Below are 20,524 nucleotides of genomic sequence, written 5' to 3'. Positions count from 1 at the left end.
TAAACTTTCGCACTGTCAACAAGTATGTTCTTCTATTAACTAGATTGGCATTACTATAGTTTCATTACATGTGTATTTTTTAAAAGGAATGGGATCCATGACATTAAGTGGACGATGAAGTGAGCTGTAGCTCACGAAAGCTCATGCTCAAATAAATTGGTTAGTCTCTAAGGTGCCACAAGTCCTCCTTTTCTTTTTGCAAACTTAACACTAACTTTCAGATGGAAAGTATTTAACACCTAAGATTTTGAGTTTTCTGTAATCTGCTTTTTTTTAGTTTATTTACATGAACTAAACAAGGTGCTGCTACATGCACAGTTTCCCTTGATCTTTTGAGCCTTCCACCTTTCAACAGGTATGGAAAGCAACTTTAAAATAAGATTTGAGTGTAAAACTAATTGATTAGGTTAGTTGGGCAGATATAACACCTGAAAGTATTAATTGACACAAACTGAAATCTTTTAAATCAACTTTAAAAATATTACAAAACTGGAATCTGATCTGTTAAATGTCTTAATGTACCAAAAGGGAGAATGTTATTTTTACTCACTTTTCATTGTCACTGCACATAAGAGACTATTTAAGAATTTTTCAAAATGGTGTTTTCAATCCACGAAATGTAGTTAATCAGTTTCGTGTACACCCCATATTGGCCAGCAACCCCACAGTCTACGCCCCAGGACACAATACCACCAACAAACCATTTCTTAGTCAGGCTGTCTACGAAAGTTAATGGTCCCCCACTGTCACCCTGACAAGAATCTTTTCCCCCTTCTTCCTCCCCAGCACACAACATGTTTTCTGTTATTAGCAGAGATTTTCCACTTGGCAGCTTTGCAAATGCATCTTTACACTTTCTGTTGTCAATAACTACTAATTCAACATACAGTAGATGAGGGGAAAGCCTCCTTTTTTCAGTTCTTCCCCAGCCAGCTACAGTTCCCATATCATCTGTTTTCACATGGAATCTTTCTTCTTTTCTTGGCAAGCAAATGGGTGTAATATTTGCATTAATTGGGACTTTATGTTTCAGTTTAATCAGGGCAATGTCATTGTCAAAACTCATGCCATTACTGTAACCTTCGTGTACAAAAATTCCTTCTGCCCAGGCTTGTTGGTAGTGAGCTGAATTTTTGTCCAGAAATCCCATTTTGATTGTCAAAGTTGATGGGTCCATTTGATTGACGACTACATGAGCAGCAGTTAAAACCCAATTGTCATACAAGAGGGCGCCACCGCCTAGGCTTCCGTCTTCATTAATTAGCATAACTTGCCAGGGGAACTGTCCAGGCTTTGCCCTTTTGCCTCCAATTATACGTTCCAGGGTTGTCCTCGTTTGTATTCCACAAACTGATGGGAGAGAAGCACATGAAGTGATAAATATTTAGTAAAGAGTTGGAGTATGACAACTGGTTACTAAGTCTGGCTCAGCTGAAGTCACCATGTGTAGACATTGCTTCTAACTAGTTAATCAATTTTGGAACAGTGAAGTCATTTGCAAATGATTTTTAGTTCTCATCTGTGACCAGCCTGAAAACCTAGACAAGAGCACAGTTGCAAATTTAAGTTCGCAAATGGGTTGATGCTGTCAGATAATATTGATTTAGGGTGAGATTTTCAGGGGGACTTGGGCTCCTAGCGCACTTAAGCACTTCTGAAAATCCCACCTTTAATTTCTTGCACTGTGAGCAGAATACATGTAGGGACCATGACTTGAAGAATCCTACTTTAAGAATAAAGAAGGAGGCTACATATAAAGTTTGGGCACAAGGAGAAGATGAGAAAGTTACTTACCTGTAACTGGAAGTTCTTTGAGATGTGTGGTCCCTATCTGTATTTCACTGTGGGTTATGCATGTGCCCAGAGTCAGAGAATTTGAAAGTAGTGTTGGTTTGGTCTGTGCATGTGCTCTGGCTCATCTTGTGCTTCTGACTGAGGTAATAAAGGACAGAGTGGGCCAACCACCTCTTTAGTTCCTTCTCCACTGCAAATCAGATAAGATCTGAAGCAGAGGGGAAGGAGTGTGGGTAGTGGATAGGGGGATCTCACATCTCTAAGAACTCCAGTTACAGGTAAGTAATTTCCTCCTCTTCAAGTGATGGTCCCTGTTGTATTCCACTGTGGGTGATTGACAAGTAGTACCTAAGGAGGAGGTAGGTGTGAGGATAAGGGCAGTAGGGTTGAATGGAGAACCTCCATCCCAAAGGATGCATCCACAGCCGAGTCCTGTAGCAGGGTGTAATGCCTTGCAAATGTGGATGGAGCGCTATGTGGCTGCTTTACCGATATCTAGGAGGTCGCTAAAGGCTTCAACCTGGGCCGTGCAGCAGTGAGAAGGAACTGAAGAGGTAGTACGTCTGCCCCACAATCTATTACCTTTGTTGGAAGTGGGAGGCGAGCCAGGGTGCGTGCACAGAGCAGTAAATGCTACTTTCAAATTCTCTGACTATGGGTGCATGGTACACATGTATAATCCACACTGGCATACAATGCTCTCTAAATACCAGCTTATTAGGCAATGTTGCAAAGTCAGTAATTTAATTGCCCAAACATTCAAAATCATGACATTCTGCAGTAAAACTACCTGACAATGGGCTTGTTTTCACTCAAGTCTTTCTGCTTTAGCCTGATACTCATGCAAACTGTACCTATGTTGACTATACAAACTAAGAAATTCTAATTTTATTGTGAAACTTTTTCCTGCCTCTGGTACCAGGCTCAAAGAGGCATCTGCTCTACTGTAAATTGGGTCAGACAGAATCAGGTATGAGCTTAAGAGGTCCTGAGAATCCACAGTTTCCACTGTCCTGATGGGACGTGAGAGGTGCTCAGCTTCAAGCCTCCATGTTAACAATGGTGGAAAATGCAGGAGAAGGACAAAAGAGGGATTCTTAAAAATGGGGACCACTGTAAAAGAATTAGTGACTAAAGGAACCCTAGCTGAACTCTGGATATTGTGAAAATTTAGACCCATCAATGTGTCTTTCATCTTTTACTGTAATTATATCATGTTCCCCATCCTGTTGAGTCTCGGATGACACCACTTCTACAGGTATGTCTATGCTGGATATGTCATATGTCAGCAGCATGTGGAGTACCTACATGGGTAGCTCCACCAGCATGATTATAAATAGCAATATAGACGATGAGGCATGGGTTAGGTGAGAGAATCCAGGCATGCCTGAAGGGTACCCAACATGCTGCCAGATCCTTGTATAGAACGTAATGAGTAAGGACCAGGTACTAGTGTAATTTTTGGCAACGACACTATTTAAAGACCACTCATAAGACAAATTATACTAAACAAAGCTGCACTTCTTATCCTGATACCAAGTTCTTGCTAATCTACATCAATTATAAACTCCTTGTATAAATTCATACATTACCTGGCTCACAGATTGGCAGAGCTTTTTCTCTCTTGGAGTTCTTCCAGTATCCATCAGCACCACACTGGTATCTACCTGCATGTCATAGAAAAGGCAAGAATGCACATGTTAAGTGGCCAGCATGTTTTTAAAGCTCTGCATCTACAGAACGTGGCTGTATCTGACTATATAAGTACAGAGGTTTTTCAATTCTCAGAGTTCAGGTCCTACTACCCTCTTAGATTTTGTGAATTCCTATGGGAAAGTGGCTCTGTGCATCATCCCTCTCTCTAACTGGGCTGTGAGATGTGGGTGGTCAGGGTCTTATGCAGCATAAGTATCCTACCTAAGCCTAAAGCCACCACTGCCACTTGTAAAGTGGCACCCTCAGATGTGACTTGAATGTAAATTCCACACCCTGAAGGGTAAGGGACATGTATGAAGTGTTAGGTATATTAATTAAATCCTCTGAAACAGATCTTTTGTAGCATTCCAGAGCCAGCCCTCACACAAGGATCGTTTCTTAAATCAAAGAGATCAACATTAAGCTAATCTTTTATATAATCTTTTAGGGCCACGTTCTACTGATCTGAATGAAGTATTGCCAGTACATGCTACAGCACCATCACGCATTCACCAGCTGCAGAGAAAAATACTGTCTTGAACCTCTCAGTCACAGTGACTGGCTGAATTTGTTGTGCCCCATGCCTGATTTCTAAATGTTCTTGCCTAATGCAGGGCCGGGACCTGGGAGGTGCTGAGCACTGATGTCAGGAGTTGCTTGTTCTCAGCGTCTGAGGATCAGGCTGTAAGGAATAAGGTCTCCCCTTACCATTATTACTTGCTTTCATAGTGTAGAAGGTGCTCTTGCATTTGTACTGAATCTCAGCTTTGTAGGTGGTCACCTCTGGTCCTGTGATGTAAGTAATCGTGCCGTTGTCTATGTCTTCAGGTCGACCACAGTTAACAACTGAAAACAGTTCCGAAAGACAGAATTGTGAAAGGTTCTTCTAATTACCAACGTAAAAATGGGCTGCAACAGTCAAGCCAGGAGGGCAGGAGCTGATTCGCTCCTACCCCTGTTGAGAGTGTGTCATGGAAGGAAGTTTGCTGTCTTTATGTCCTACTATCTAGTGGCCATCGGAGACAGGAGATAATCTCTGTAGCTCTTTAGGATGCACTTTGAAAGCTGCTTAAAGGGAACTTTTTAAAACTAGAGAAGACGTTTAAAAAGAATGGCCCTTTTCAGTGTTTGTGCATCGACTCTTGAGTGCCGCTCTACAGGGAGGGAACAGTGCAAGACTTGTTTTACCGAAGTTTTTTCCTGGGGGTGGGGGAGGAGGTTGGATGGTGAATATGAGGGAAAGTCTGGGTCAAGTGGAATTATTGGACTATCTTCTGAAGAATAAATTATAATGCAACCAGACACACACATTTTTGTAAAATTAAAGTTAAAGGTAGCACTTTTGGGTTCTGGAAGCAGTTACACCCAGGGCCTTACAAGGAAACAAACCTGCATTCTAATCTAGACCAGTCTATTATCTACAGTATGTCGTTCATATTGGTAATTGTTATGACACAGCCCAGAAGGAAGTATGGATAAATCTAGAATTCTACATTTCTTATAAGGGAAGAGACTATGCCTAATAGTTCTTAGAGCAAGACACTGGGAAGTAGGACTTCAGGATTCTGTTCCCACCTGCTAGTGACTTGCTTGCTGAGCTATACCAAGTCCTTTTACCTCACTGTGTCTCCATTTACCCACCTACAAAATGGGTATGTCGCTACCTGCAGTACCACCTAGGTGTTGTGAGGATTTGAACTTACTTAACACAAAGTAGTTGTAATTTGTGGGGGGAGGTATCGAACAATTGGAATAGTTTTCCCTCTATGCTAATAGCTCTGATCAGTTTCTGGATACCTGTAGTATAGTTTCCAAGTAAATTAACTTCGTGTTGCTACCATCATTGCTTTTTAAAACATGCTTTTAAAGAATGGTGGAAAAAATCAAGGCAGCTTCCAATTTTTGAATATGAAATACATTTGAAATAATAAAAGGGATGACTTTTACGCAACTAAAAAAAAAACCATCAAACCTATATTGCCTCCTACATCTTGGCACTTATGAAGGTAATTTTATATTCTGTGTTTGACAGAAGAATTGAGACACTGGTATACTGCAAAGTTGAAAACAATTAGTGTTGACTTACTGATGCACTTTGCAATTGGTTTGTTCCAGGAACCACTCTTTTGACATTCTGCTTTAAAAGACTTTAAAACCAGTTCATTCTGCAAGAGGAAAATAGGAAATGTATTTATTTCTCTAAAATTACTCACTTGGCTTCATTAATAATCATGATGTTGCTCACTGGGAGAATGCGTCAGTTAAATATAATGTATAGGGTTTTAGCTCACTGATATGGAATGAAAAATATGCATAAAACAGATTTATACAGGTTTGTGATGCGATTCTCAGATGTCCTACTTTGTTCTTAAACAGTAGATATATCATTTTAGTGAGGGGAAAAGGTATTTCCTATACTGCACTCATCTTGGACACAAACATAACCTTTCTTACCACTATTTGGTGGAATAAGTGAGGGTAACTTAACAGTTCTGGATATTTGTTTTGGAGTAGCAGTTCTACCCATTTATGCCTGCTGTGTGCTCCTAATGGTTAACAATGGAGACAGCTAAAGTAATATAAAAATATTCAAGTAAGAGCATGGTGTATCTTCTGGATTTTATCTGTTTCGCTACATGAACAGACCCTTTACTGCATCTCATTTTGATTATTCATTTAAACTCACACAACTCAGATGCATTTAGTTATCCTAGGTATGTACATGAACAGCAATGTCCTCAAACTGTCAAAAGCAGGATAGATTCTAGAATCTTAGTGAATGTGTAGAAAATGGAAAGACCATTAATGTGGAGCTAGTACACTTTTTGTATTGATCATGAAGATAAGCATGTGTGAAACTAAATAATAAGAGCCAAATTGTGATCTCAGAAGCTTGCTCTGAGTGGGTGCTGTATTTGGAATATCTTCAGAAATTACCTCATAAACACTGAAGTTGAAATGCTATGGGACTGAATGTAAAATGTCCTCTAGTGCAGCAATAGAGAGCAAACATCTAGTTTTAAAAACTCCCTCTGCAGAGATGTAGTAACAATTTAAAGAATTTTTTAAAAAATCATTCTGTTCCATTAAGTCAACATGGTAAACATTTTTAAAGTTATTCTCTAGCTCCCAACTCAATTACAGACAAAACTGTAAGTGATGTCCAGAAAGCTTCTAAATCTGGACACTAAAACTTGTTTGGGAAAGGACAATTTTGGAAGGACCACAACTGCAAAAATAACTAATGCAAACTGTGTGTGTATAGTTGATGCACCCACAATTACACTAGGAGCAGTACAGACGTTAAATTACTTTGTACAGTGGCTAACTGGAGAGAAACACATTTAATTCCACAAATTAACCTCCCTAGGGAAACCAGAGAAGGAGAAGCTTTGGTTTACCTACTTCCAACAGCACATATCCAGTATCACAGGACAGAGTATAGTAGTCTTTCAGGATGTATTTTGCTTGCACTGGATTGATGTGACCATGGGGTGGTGCTTTAGGACTGGGGCATGGCAAAGCTGTAGCGGGATGGAAAACAAAACATTATCCTTCCTCCTAAGGCAGATTCTAATCTTTGTTTCTAAATCTGCTATTAGGAAACCAAATACCATGTTTTCCCCTCACAGCGTAACTAAGACCAAAAGGAAACATTTCATAGAGAAATGCGTAAATTTGCTGTGTTGTACTCATGACCAATGGCTGCAGTTAGCAACGCCGATTCTGGGTCACACAGGACTGACTAGTCTTCCCCAAGCTGAGAGTGAAGGGCGTCTCTGTAGCCTAGACACCAGTTCATAGTTCTACCAAGCTGGGTGCTTGTTTCTTAAAGCCAGAGCCAGGCCAGACAATTCTGACGCTAGACCCAAGGAGAATCTCACCCTGCGTTGTTGTTCTGGCTCTCCTCAAGGGGTTTTACATTGGTTAATGAAGCAAGTAAAAACTAAATATGAAAGCAGTTTAGAAGGGTTTGCTTGCTGTGTATGCCTCCCTGGAATGAAGTCCTGGGAGTGCTCTGCAGCTGAAAATTAAGTAGGGAGAAGTGTCAGAGATGCACTGTGTGGTAGTGTAACAGAACAGTAGCAAACAGCAGTGCATCGGTTACTACTATGCTGTACACCTTGGCCTTTTGGAACTTCACACGGATAGAAATTCTCCTGCTCCAAAAGCGCAAGCCCTTACTACTTGAGCTGAAGGAGAATCACTGCTGAGTAGCATCGAGCCTATGAAGTGCAGTTGATTCCATCCAGTATAGAGAAGTGGTACACTTACACAATAACCAGTTCATTACATGATCAAGCTCCTGATGCGGCAGGAAGTGCAGGTTAATTTGAAATGAGTAGCGTGGCAATATTACCAGTGAAATGGATCTCACAGAAATACCCTTACTACTGATCCTAGTCAAAAAGGTGATAGACTGAGAATGTAGCAAGAATTAATATGAGCATAAAGAAATTTGGCTCTGGAATCAGCATCAGCAGCCCTGCCTCCTACAGAAGAGCTAGATTTACAAATGGCAAGAACAGAGCCACCCACCTGTTGTAGTGTATGAGATCTTCCAACCAGTGTGGTCTCCGGAGATATCGGTGGTGAAAGTAATATCCACAACATTGCTGCCTGTCTCAATTTTTGGAGGTATGTTCTGTCCACAGAATGGGCCATATTCCTTTTTGGGTGTTTTAATCTGAAACAGTGAGAAGAGTCAGACAACCGTGCTTTGCCCATTCCAGGATACTCAGATCATCTAAGGAGCATACAACTTGACTTCAATAGGACACGCAGGTAGGGACTGTGCAAACCTCTAGCTATGGCTCTCTTAGGGGATGATAAATTTTGTTAAATGTTCAATAGAAACAAAGCTATAGTTATTTTGATTGATAGCAAGTCATCAATAATTGCATATCGAGCATCTTTCATCAAAGCATCTCAAAGGGCTTTAGAAATATTATTAAGCCTTACAACATCCTCATGAGGTAGATATTATGTCTATTTCACAGGTAGGCAAGCTGTCACTACAAGAGGTTAAGTCACTTGCCCAAAATCACACAGTGAGTTAAGGGCAGAGCTTAGGATAGAAGCCGGGAATCTTGCTTCCCAATCATCTTATAAAAGTGGGTTGTTCTTGGTGACATTCCCAAACAAGAAAACCTTAAAGGGCAAGGGATAAAGGGTACGATTTGAGGAAGGTGCAGCAAGTGACAAAAGTAGGCTCAGCCACCAAGACTGTGATGAAAAAACAATGAGACTCAACAGACCTTAAGGGCGTCATAGGGACACACTGTTTCCATGTGACTTTCCACGTTAAAGGTTTCCACAAATTCCAGGATGATCATGAAGCCATCTTCCACCCGGATAGTGTAGCTGCAGGTGGAGAGTTTGGGATAAGGCTTGGGATAATTGGGACTGATGATCACTCCAGATCTCTTAGTAAAAGCATTGTTCTGACACTGAGCTAGAAGAAGAAAAACAAAAATGGTAACAGTGATAATTTCCCCTAGAGCTGCATCTCCTCGCATAGTAGGGATTGCAGAGCCTCTTCTACAGTAGTCTCTCTTCTGGAGAATAACTTTCTAATAGTTGCTTAGGGCACAAGGGAAGCAAATTGTGTATGGGGGGGGGGGCAGAGGGGAGCCTTACAGGTGTCCCTAGTCTGGATTTGTCCCTGTTGCAAAAGTCACTAGATCTATCAGTGACTTTGGGGCATAGTTAGAGGCCTAGCACCATAAAGCAGTGCTGTCTCAGGAATGGTACCTTGACAAGGGCAGGGATTGAGTGGGAAGAAGAGGGGGAGCCAGAACCTTAATAGCCAGGGTGTTGCAGGTCAGAATTAAGAGGCAATGGTAGGGCTCTGTCGGTCCAGCAGTGGTTGGCTGGGAAATATTAGAATGTGACAGAGCTGGGATGCAGGCAGGAGTGAAATAGAGAATCTGTATGTCAGGTCTGTGATGCCCCAGCAACACTGTAAGCACGTGGCTTTCCTACTGTAGCCAGACTCTGCATGGTTCTAGTCAAAGCTATCAGTCCCTCACTTCCAGAAACCTCACGATACATCTCATCCTTCTTCCTTTGCCAGAGGTTTAAGATACTTTATTCTCTGGGCAAAACCAGCTGTGCCCCTTGAACTTGGAGCCCCAATGCTTCCTGCTGAAGAGAGACAGGGAGGAACAACCACAAGGCTCTCTGCTTGTTGATTGCTGCAAAGTGGTGCTTTGATTAGCTGGGCACCAAGGGTTTATGATGTGCTGCCAAGAGTCAGATGAGCAGCTTCCTTTAATTAATAGGGAATGATGGACCAGTTGCTAAATTTGGCATATTGTCCAGTCTATAGCAGCATTGGTAAAGCTAAATTAATTATAAAAGGGAAAACTGTTTAGCTTTTTAAACATATCCTTAGGCCCACAATCCTAATCCCTGACAACAAAAATGCCATCACAACCCCCACCCCCCCATTACTAAACACACTCAACAATCTAAAACAGAACTTTCCTATGGGTTGCCTGTCACATTTTGTGTTGTCTAGTTAGAGGGAAAGCTTCTCAGGTTAGGGACTGTCTATTGTATGGCACCGAGCATGTTCGTGCCACTTAAATAATTCTCAGGTTTCCTATGGTAAAATTGTGGGCTCCTCTTATTTTGGAGAATGAAACCTATTCTCACCTGACCCTCAATTATACAACAATCCTGTCTGCTGATGCTCAGATTTACATTGTAAGCTTTTTGAGGAAGAGATCATATGTTTGTTATGTGTTTGAACAGTGCCTAGTATACTTTCGCTATCACAATACAAACAGTAACGCACTTTGGGCTCTGCTTATGTTTCTTGATAGAAACATAAGCAGAGCGGTAGTATCTTTCCACAGCAAGCTGAAGTTTCAGAACCATAACTCTGACCGGCTCTTCTGGAGCAGCTCTGAGCAACTACATGAACCTATCCATTGCCATGGTACCTAAGCATCAGAGTGCATTGTATTTCAAACCCCTGAAGCAGCGACCTTGTCACCCAAACATCAGAGAACAACATACAGATGGTTAGGCTTTTCGCTTTAATGCCAGGCCCCTCTGTCACGGAATCTGAACACACACTCAATTTTAAAGTCCTGGTCGAAGTGCCCGTCCCACCTGCAGAGTGCATTTGCTTTTGCCCTGCAGGAGTGAGAAAGTTTTTTGGTGCACTAAAGCGTCAGGAGTTTGGCAGCTGATTTTGACTCTGCTCTTCCAGGCTGCTGCTCACTTTGTTTCCTGTAGCTGGTGTAAAGGAATCAGCTGAGCTATGTTAGATGTTGACACCCATCGCTTCCTCCTACTCCACACGCCAGGAGAATAATTGGAAATTGCTTTCTTCTTTAAGTCACTGCCACATTTTTCCCCACTAAATAGATGGCCCTGTAATTCTATGGTCTGTACCTCAATGTACTGAAGCCTTTGGTGAGTATTAGACAGAAAACTAGGGCCCCATTGTGCTATTAATCTTCTGTGATATGCCTTCCTGAGCCATTGATGGTGTTGCTTACAGTATTGATTCGGAGACTTTGAGTTCTTTGTTTTGCCCTTAAGAGCTTGGTGGAAAGTAGCATGACCACATCCTCACTTTCATCCATCACAGGGCCAGAACAAGAAGGAAGTCCAATTCAATACAAAACGTTAACTCCTTCCTGGTCACAAACAAGGTAGTGGAAAATTGCTTGCTCTCCAGAAACTTCATTTCCCTTGTATCACAAGAGGCTAAGCTAATCCTATCACCCTTATGAGTGGTCATAAAACAGGCGGGAGCCAAGGAGCAATACCCTTCTAGCCTAAAGAAAGAGATAGTGCATGTTCTCATTCCAAAGATCCAATACCTTACCTACACAAGCCTTCACCCATGCCTTGCATCTACTGTATGAATTAGGAATACCCCCGTGGAGGCAAAAGTCTGGGACAGGGCCATCTCTGTTATAATGACCTCTGTGCTAGGCTACCTGATCTTAGTTTTCATTTATTATACATGGGAAATTATATACTATATTAATTGTAATCATCATATATATTTATATTTAAAATACTGGGATTAGTTAGAGAAGAGAGTAAAGGGCAACATGATAGAGGAATCTAAGATAATGAATGTTACAGAAGTGGTCAGGTGGGTTCCCATATTTTGTGCATATATTACCTATCACCATGGTATCCAAAGACTATTTACTTTCTCTGACAATACAAGAACAATGGGACGCTTACATGAAATTAAAGGCCAAGAAATTTAAAGTTTGATATAAGGAAATACTTTTAAAATGTTGCATATAATTACAGAATGGGTAATGGGGTGGATCACTTGATGATGACCTGTTCTGTTCATTCCCTCTGAGGCACCTGGCATTGACCACTGTCGGAAGACAGGATCCTGGGCTAGATGGACCATTTGTCTGACCCAGTATGGCCGTTCTTATGTTCCCTGTGGAACTTGCTGACACATGATGTTAATAAAACTAAGAGTTTAGTGGAATAAAAGCAGGCTAGACAATTACAGTTACCCTAACTAGGATCAAAATGTCTAAGGGGAATCAACACAGGACATAAGGCAGCCACCAATTAGAGTAAGGAAGGAACAGCTCACAGAAGTGTATTTCAGAACTGTTGATTATGAGGGATTTATACCATTCTCTGAAGCATTTGGAACTGACCATTGTCAGAGACCAGGCACTGAACTACATGAACCATGGGTCTGATCCATTAAGGAAATTCCTGTGTTCCAGAATTGCCCCAAAAGTGTTAATCTCCTAACATAGCACAAACAAGATGTTTGTGGAGAAGCTCTTTGGGGCAGGAACAGTCTATTTGTACTGTTCGTACAGTGCCTAGCACACCTGGCTCCTGGTTTGTGACTGGAATCCCTCAGTGCTGCCACAATACTAATAAGAAGAGGAAAGTGCAGACATCTCACTATTCAGAAAATGGGTCCTCAATCTTAACCTTGTTCTGGAGGACTAAGGAAGGGCAAAGATGGAGGCTAATTCATTCTTCATCCTCACTTAAACCTGGCTCCTTTGAGCCGAGAGTGCCCATTGAGACTCATTGTGGTTGGTGGTTTTGCAACAAGACAGTCTGGGGACGTGTGAGCAGACACCAATAAACCCTCTTGATATGTAGCCACAAGCAGCAGCTAAAACCAGCTGACCAGACAGGAGCAGACACCTCATGCCAGACCAAGGGATTTGCAGCTTGAAGATGAAACACTTTAGGACCTGTTCTACTTTTCTATTCAATATCTCCTGGATGTGGCCATCGGGAGCTGCCTTTGAAAGGGCTATATTTTTACTTCGCAGATCTGCAAGTGAGAAACTCATAAACTAGCCAGCACAAAAAGAATCAAATGTTCAGACAGCTCTCAGCAGGAATGCAGAGCCTGGGTTTCTCAAACCAACCTTTACAGCTGCCCAGAGAGTGCTCAATTATACTTAGCCCATATTTTTATTCAAATCACAGTGAGCTGTTCACCAGAGACTTGAACTCTGAAAAATGAGCCCCTCTAAACTTGTGAGCTCAGTGCCACTGGCTCATTAGGTTTCTAACAAAAAGTGGGTCGTAAATTTGTGCCATTGAGCCACCAGAAAAATCTCAAGCTGCTATAAGCATGGAAGCCAACAGAAGTACTGCGAGCATGAAGCAGCCTTCAAGACAAGATCAAGTACATCAGGACAGAGCCTTCCTACCCATGAAAGAGCTAGTCAGGCTGAGATTGGCACTGTGATCTCTAGGTGTCTAGGTTTGACTACAGCCTTCATCTCCTGAGTATCTAAGCGCTTCACACTCATGGTGTGTGTGTGGCGGGGGGGAGTTACCCTCACAACATCCTTGTGAGGTAGGGAAGTGGTGTTGTCCCCATTTTACAGATGGGAGACTGAGGCACAGCGTAGATTAAATGACTTGCCCAATGTCATACATGAAGTCTGTCATTAAGCCAGGACTGAGCCCAGGTCTTCCAAGCCTGCATCTGATGCTCTACCTATTAGACCATCCTTCCTCCCAGTCTTCCCTTGGAACAGGGATTTGGGGTATGCATGAACTGAGCATAGAAAAGCAGAGATTGGAGTAGAGAGACTGAACTTCTGAGGCTTGTTTTAAGTGCCCACTGCCCTTTTTTTAACTTCAGCAATGAAGAGGCTCCATGGCCTCATGAACTTGCTTACTTTTTTTAATATAAAGCCTGGCTTTATCTTCAGGGGGATTTTCCTGGAGCTTCTCAGTTCCACTAGTGAATATCCCACTTGCAGCCAGAAAACAGGTCCTGGAACATGGCTAATGAACACCCCATTGAGGTTACCTAGCCAGCTCCTGTGTTACTTTGAAATAGAAAAGGGAGGCATGGATCAATGCTATGGGGACATTAGTGGAGACTGTACCACAGGAGTTAACCTGGCCAGCTACAGTGCCACTTATAAAGAAGGAACCAGGCACTGGATGGAGCCACTTATTTAAATCCACCTCTGTTTCCAGGATACTATCTTTGTCAGTGGCAGACAGAGGACACATGGCAGCATATGAGCTCAGCTGAGCTGCCTTGTGGCTACAATGGGCGCTCTGGATCTATCAGGCAAGAGATGGAACTTCCTTTCCACACTCAGCGGAAAGACACCGCTCCCCCAAAAGCTGGCTGCTTTGCTTACACTAACTGCCTTGTGCTGCCCTCTTCCCCCATTCCTTTGGCCACTCATCATACGCTAAGCTCGTAAATTCGCTGGGCCAGGGCCTATCTTCATTATTTTCTTTAGCAAAGCACCTGGAGCCCAGAGACTTTGCAGAGGGTTCACCAGATCGCACCATTAGAACAGGGTTGGGTTTCCAGTGGGAGATGTGGCTAAAGTCATAAAGTTTGGGTCCAGATCCCGATTCTTCCACAGTGTCAGCATGCTCAGAACTGGGGCTTCTGGCTTGTCTGAACACAGACACGAGGTTCTCTCTTGGAGTCTGAATAGATCGAACTTACCGAGTGTTCAAAGGGGTGGAGGGATTCAGGTCCTGTTCTAGTTTAAGCACTTTGATCAGTCAAGCAAGAAAAGCAATGGGCTTAAGACCAGAGGCAGTCCTATCTCTAGGTAGCTTTACTGCCAACAGCAGGGCTCTCTCTTATCAGCCTCTGCCTTATCTGCCTTTTCCCTTCCTCAGCAGCACATGGCAATGCAAAGAAATGAGGAGGAGGCTGCAGTTGACTTTAGGAACAGGAAAGGCCATTTTATTGTCTGCAGGAGGCAGGTCTGGAAGGAAGGAAACTGAGACATGCGCAAGTCACTAATCAAACAAACAAGCGGAGCTGGTGGCCCTGTGACATGCAGCTATGGGCAAGTCAGGAAGAAGGATGAGCCAGCTCTTCCCAGCACATCTGTCTTGATCTCTGCCTATGCGAGGAGAAGCTTAATTATCTCACACTGGAAAATAAAGGAGAAAGAGAGTAAATAAGTAAGAGGGCAGCCAGTCGCAGCCTTCCCAGAGCGGGGCCAAAAACTCAAAGGGGCAGCTTCAGTAGTCAGCATCTTTCCAAACAGATCTTTGGAGTCTGAAGGATGGAATGAGCTCAGCGCTTGCCATCTTAAACCAAGATGGGAGATTTGCTTTAAAACAACAACAAACCCAGCCCCCCTGTTGTTACAAGCCCCAATGATGGGAAGAGGAAAAGGGACTGGGGCAGCTGGCAGAAGTTCCCAAGGCACTAGAGATATGCCCGAGTCTTGGAGTCTGGCTCCCAAATTGGACCCAAACATCCCCCCAGTTTGTGTGTGTTTGCAATGGGCTGCACTGAAATGCTAGATCCAGAGACAGGCTCGAACTTCAGAGTTTAGATCTAAATCCATAGCAAAGTGGTGGAAAAGCTGGGCTTGCCATGTCATTCCACACCAGCCTCGGCCAAGTACAAAATGGCCCTGGTTCTCCCCAGGCACAGGAGCCAGCTCTTGGTCAGCGAAGCTGCATGTGGCAGGGAGGAATCTGGCGCCAGGAATCTACACATGTTTTGCAGCAGGCAGAACCAAGCCCGAGGTGTTGATCGTTGCACTGATTCAGACAGACATTCACTCCTTATTGTCAGATCATAAACCTTCCTTCAGCAGCATGTGCAGAGCAGCAGAGACAGCCAGCAGCCCGGCTGTGTGCCTGCTAGGGGAGGGAGAGCTCTGGCTGGCCCCCTCACCTATTTCAGGGTGGGTTATTATGGCCGGTGTCAACAGCATGAGGACTCTCCTAGCCGTCAGGTAATAGCAGGGCTGTTCTCTGTCTGAACTGGGAATCCACTGTCACTCGTCAGCAGATTGTTCCTCCTCGAAGCAGCCCCGAGCTCAGATCCCGAAGCGCCAGAAGACTCAAAAGTATTATCCATCGCAGCACTCGGAAGGCAGGAGTGCTGGCCGGAGGGGCTGGGCTGGCAGCCCTGCAGACTGAAGGTCTCCGATATGAGCAGCCACGGGGCAGGCTTCCTTCCTCTAGCCAACATGCTGAAAACCTGGCCTGGAGGGATGATTTCTGGCAGCGACTGGAATGTTCTAACCTCCATGCCTAGCCAAGCAATGGCCTCTCTTCTGAGACTGCTGACACCAGGGCTGGTGAATGCCAGGGGTGGGATGCCTGACCTGCAGGAGCTAGACACTCTGCCATCAGCTGAGGAGTGTATGCACTGACTCATGCCCTGCCCCATCAGGGTGACTTCAGCTGGCCTGCAGGGGCCATAGGCCAGCTCTGAACTTGGCTGCACCATGGATTGCTTACTGACCTGGTCGCCTAGAGGGGGAGAGGAACTCCTGTTCTAACGGGGTGGGGGCAGCTGACCCTGCGCATGGGTAGAGGGGCAGACTCACCTACGCAGGTCCTCTTGTTTTCATGGAGGACGTAGCCAACCCTGCAGCTGCAGTAGAAGCCGCCCAAGTAATTATGACAGTGATGGTCACAAAGTGGTTCGTCGTCAATCAGCTGCTCACACTCGTCAACATCTAGCGGGTTGAAACACAGCAGCATTAACTTGACTGCACTGGGTGGTGGGCTCTGTGCAGGAATGTAATGGGAACTGGCGGGGAGGTGGGAACAGAGCAGGTACATGTTTTAGTAAATTGACTCTATACCCTTTAACATGTGTCTGTGCCAGGCTGGTTTTCCTTAGTATTCTTTGTAAAACATAAAGGTGGGGCTTTCAGAGGAACCTAAGCTAGGCAGAGGTACAGTTCCCCCAGGAAGCGAACGGGCCTGGTGCTTCTGAATCACTCTGGAGCTTTTCAAACACACTTCTCCCCCCACTGCCTCCCCTTAGCTTGTACAGTTGGAAGATCCCCTGCTCTAGGCACCATATGAAACTCAAAGCCAAACACCCAGCACAATCTGACAGCTGGTGAAGGAGCATACAGGGGATTCCCCCTTCCCCAGACACCAGCTCTGCCTGGCCCGCTGTGACAGTGCCGTCTTGCACAGCGATTACTAACGCTGGCTTTGTATTCTGTTCTCACACAGATTCCTGTCGTACTCCATTGTCCTAGGAGGAATCTACCTCCTAACGCTTTGCTCTCCTCCAGCACTGTCCAATCCTTTACAGACGTTAATTAACCATTGCAGAAGCCCTGGATGGTAAATGGGAGTCGCCCCATTTTGTCCATGGGGGAAGAGCAGGTTCAGAGACAGGAAGTGACTTGCCCAAGGTCACACAATGAGACAGTGGCAGAGTTGGGGATAGATGTTCTGAGTTGTAGTCACCTACTCGAGTCACTACCCGTAATGAATACAGCTGATCCTAATCCATTCACTAGTAGCAGCAGGCAGAGTCTCCATCCACCTGAGAAGCACAGCTGTCTCCTTCGGCCAGCCCCTGGTGCTAGCAGCCAGAGTCTGCGTGAGGCCAGGAGGGGAGCTGGCCCTAGCGTAGCTGGGTTGGTTTCTCTACCCTTTCCTCCTCAGTGAGGGGCCCATCTCTCACCTTCAGCTGAGTAGAAGGCCTCGAAGCCGGTGAACTGGTTCTCGTTGGAGTAGTCGGATCGGAAAGTCACAGTGAGGGTGTTGTCGATGGAGTGGTACGTCCTGTTGCCTGGAGCCTCCTCGGTGTCTGTGCTCTCATGTCCACAAAGTGTGGCCACCGGCTTCCCACCGGAGCTGATCTGTGCAGGGGATGGAGGAGTTAGTCACGTCTACACTCAGCTGCAGCCTCTATTTCCACGCCTGCCCCCCACCCAGTATATGGAGCCCAATCCTGCAACCCTGAAATCAGGGGGACCAGGAGTAGGTCCTTGTGCAGGGCCACACCCAGTTCCCTCCCTAACCATGATATGCCCCATTGCCAGCTCCATATAACTATCACCACCCTGCCTGCTTCCAGCTTTCCTTGATTCTCCCCGACCCCCCCGCCACCTTTCAGCTGTGGCATCTCCCCCTCTGCAGCCTCTGGGCACCCCTCTGGAGCATGACCAAGCAGGAATAGAAGGACTGGAGATAGCTGGAGAGGCAAGAAAAGGAAGGAAGAACCAAGACAGGCACTAGCAAGAGCAGCTTTAACTTGTAGCCAGGGTTCCACAGAACCCTGAATGAATCAGCGCATCTGTCATGTGCCCTAGCCACATGCTCTCCACTCTGCTGGCAGAGCTGAGTCTGAAGGTCCCCTGCTCCTGGCAGACTTTCCACCACCAGGAAGTTTGTCCCCCAGTGGGACAATCAGGGGGTTTAGAGATTACAGCATTCTCAGGGGTACATTTGTGACGAAGACCATCCTTCTGGATTCGGTTATACAATCGCGGCTGTCATTTTACACAGTGGACAGCAATTTCCCCATGCCTTGACTTGCCCCCCATTCTCCTCCCCTTCCCTAAATCCTTGGCTGTAAAGCTCATTTCCTGAACCCTCCCTTCCCCCCAACACACACAAAGCCCCAAGGCCAGCTTGGGCCACCAGCCCGGGGTTTTGTTTGCTGTGGGGTTTGTTCCTGTTTGCTTTCCCCTTTGATCCTATGAGGGAGCAATCCACTGGGCTATGGCCAGTCACAGGCGAAAGGAGGTATTAGTGTTAAACGCAGGTTAAAACACACACAGCTTTGAATTTACAGTAAAGCCCGCTAAGCTGGGTCTCTCCATTTCCACATTCTCTCTGATGCAATGTTCCTTGGTGGGAAGCATCCACTGGATTCCCCAAGTATCCCAGTCCTCTAGCCCCATGTCCCCGAAAGTTTTGGATGTCATTACTAGGCCATTTTTGATAAACAGGATTTGTGCTGCCCCTGGGGATGGAGGGGGATGAGAGCTCATGCACACAAGTTCTAGCAGCGGGTAAGAGGCTAAGCAGTCTGACCGACAGGGTACAGCCTCAGAGGAAGACATGGTGAAAAGCACTATGGCCTTAGAGGAACATGAACATCTCGCCCGAGTAACTCAGGGATTAAGATTTTACTTAAAATGCTTGATCTGGTTCTACTGAGGTTAAAACAACGATTGCCAGTGTGAGCACACCACCTGCCTCCTGCATGTCTCCTGTGGATACGGCTCCCCCAACCACAAACTGACCTTCGAGTATGCCCCTACCGATATCAGTATGAACACATGGCTGGACAGCTGGTGTGCTGAGTTTGCTGCCTTGTGCTGCCCTCTTCCCCCATTCCTCTGGCCACTCATCATACGCTAAGCTTGTAAATTCTCTGGGGCAAGGCCTATCTTTTTATTAGATGTATGTACAGCGCCTAGCACAACAGGCCCTGATCCGGATATCAGCAGCGTCTCCTTTCAGGCTTTTTCACACTTCCCCCAAATAGTCCATTGGCCACTTTCTTTTCGCAAGCTCTTCACCACTATATATGAACATCCTGATGCTGCTGCTTGGGCTGTGTCTCACTTTTGACCCAGGTCCCATCAGCACAGCTCTCATGAGATACAAGTATTTTGTAGAGCTGGTCAAAAAATTTCAGACAGGACAGAAAATGTTGATTCAAGAAAATTGAAACGTTTCCTGGGACTGTATCACTTTGTCACAGTTTTCGGTGAAAAATTACTGAATGGCTTCATTTTAATAAGATTGAAGTGTTTTGCTTCTAGGATATTGTATGATGATAGATAAAAGTCTGAGATTATAATTTATACTATAATAGGAGAAGTGACGCACTTCTGTAAGCTCGTTTCAGTATTTCCAAAATGGAATTGGAGCACTATTATTTTGTGAGAAATTCTGACCTCTTGTTTCCATGTGGGATGAAAGAAAATTTCAACAAGTCCGATCTGTCCAGGGAACAGAACTTCAGCATTTCCACCAGCTCTAGTTTTCTTCCAACCATGCTTCCTGATCCTGTGGGCCGATGTGAATGCATCACTTGCAAATCAGCTGACCCAAACATTACAAGGAAATCTGACCATAAGGGAAACTGGTTCCTTGAAACCTGCGACCCCAGCTGGAGCTGGTTGTGCCATATATCAGTATACACATTTCATTCTGAGTGCGGAAGGGGATATGCAGCTCCAGGAGACACAGACAGTATAAAGCAAATTACCCAGAGTAATACATGTGTCTCTACAGAAGTGCACATGCCATGCCATATTGTAAGTACAAACATACACGTCTCATAGGTCTCATATACAGCCAGCCATCAACATGCACAGACGCAAAGTTCTATATTAATACATACGCCTCATGCATGACCATGGACACCCTCTTTGCCCTGAGGCTCAGCGTACCTTCACATAATCGTATTCACACAGGTAGGACAGCTCCATGTTAAAGTGGGTGAAGTAGATCCGGATGACGTGTCCCTTGGGGACGCTGATATTCCAGCTTCTCTGCTTGTTGTTGGGGTAGACGTTTGGGAAGTCTGGGGATGTGATACTCCCATACATTTTCTGCAGCTGGATGTTGCTACCCACTCCATGGCAAAGGGCTGCCAAGAGGAGGTACAGCCTGCCCCAAATGGAACACAGACAGTAACCAGGGGGGTGAACGTTAGCTCAGAGATCACGTTCGCTACACACCGAGGGCACTAGGACATTAGTCAAGATCTCTGCACCTGATGCTCCTCTCCTCTGTAAATGCCCTGGGAGTCAAATGAGTGCTGCTGACATAA

At 44.8% G+C, this 20,524-nt stretch overlaps 1 protein-coding gene across 1 annotated transcript; it reads right to left on the bottom strand.

The window, feature by feature from the left end:
* Window positions 1-580: 580 nt before the first annotated feature.
* Window positions 581-20,300, bottom strand: MASP2 (MBL associated serine protease 2). The gene is made up of 10 exons (XM_077837065.1): window positions 20,142-20,300; window positions 17,414-17,591; window positions 16,311-16,442; window positions 8,748-8,944; window positions 8,029-8,176; window positions 6,895-7,013; window positions 5,576-5,654; window positions 4,198-4,335; window positions 3,387-3,461; window positions 581-1,350 (listed from the first exon to the last, which is right to left on the bottom strand). The coding sequence occupies exons 1-10, from the start codon at window positions 20,298-20,300 to the stop codon at window positions 581-583; spliced, it is 1,995 nt and encodes a 664-aa protein (XP_077693191.1).
* Window positions 20,301-20,524: the final 224 nt, after the last annotated feature.

Source organism: Eretmochelys imbricata, chromosome 18 (assembly GCF_965152235.1).
Source record: "Eretmochelys imbricata isolate rEreImb1 chromosome 18, rEreImb1.hap1, whole genome shotgun sequence".
NCBI lineage: Eukaryota > Metazoa > Chordata > Testudines > Cheloniidae > Eretmochelys > Eretmochelys imbricata.
The sequence above is the reverse complement of the archived record's forward strand: the minus strand, read 5'-3'. Positions and strand labels throughout refer to the sequence as shown.

What these genes read in the sequence shown, in the direction of transcription:
- MASP2 (XM_077837065.1), bottom strand. Translation starts at nt 20,300, where the DNA reads ATGTATGGGAGTATCACATCCCCAGACTTCCCAAACGTCTACCCCAAC. An exon ending in GTCCCTATGACGCCCTTAAG is followed by an intron (nt 8,177 to 8,747) that starts GTCTGTTGAGTC and finishes TCACTGTTTCAG; the next exon opens with ATTAAAACACCCAAAAAGGA. An exon ending in GATCTCATACACTACAACAG is followed by an intron (nt 7,014 to 8,028) that starts GTGGGTGGCTCT and finishes ATCCCGCTACAG; the next exon opens with CTTTGCCATGCCCCAGTCCT.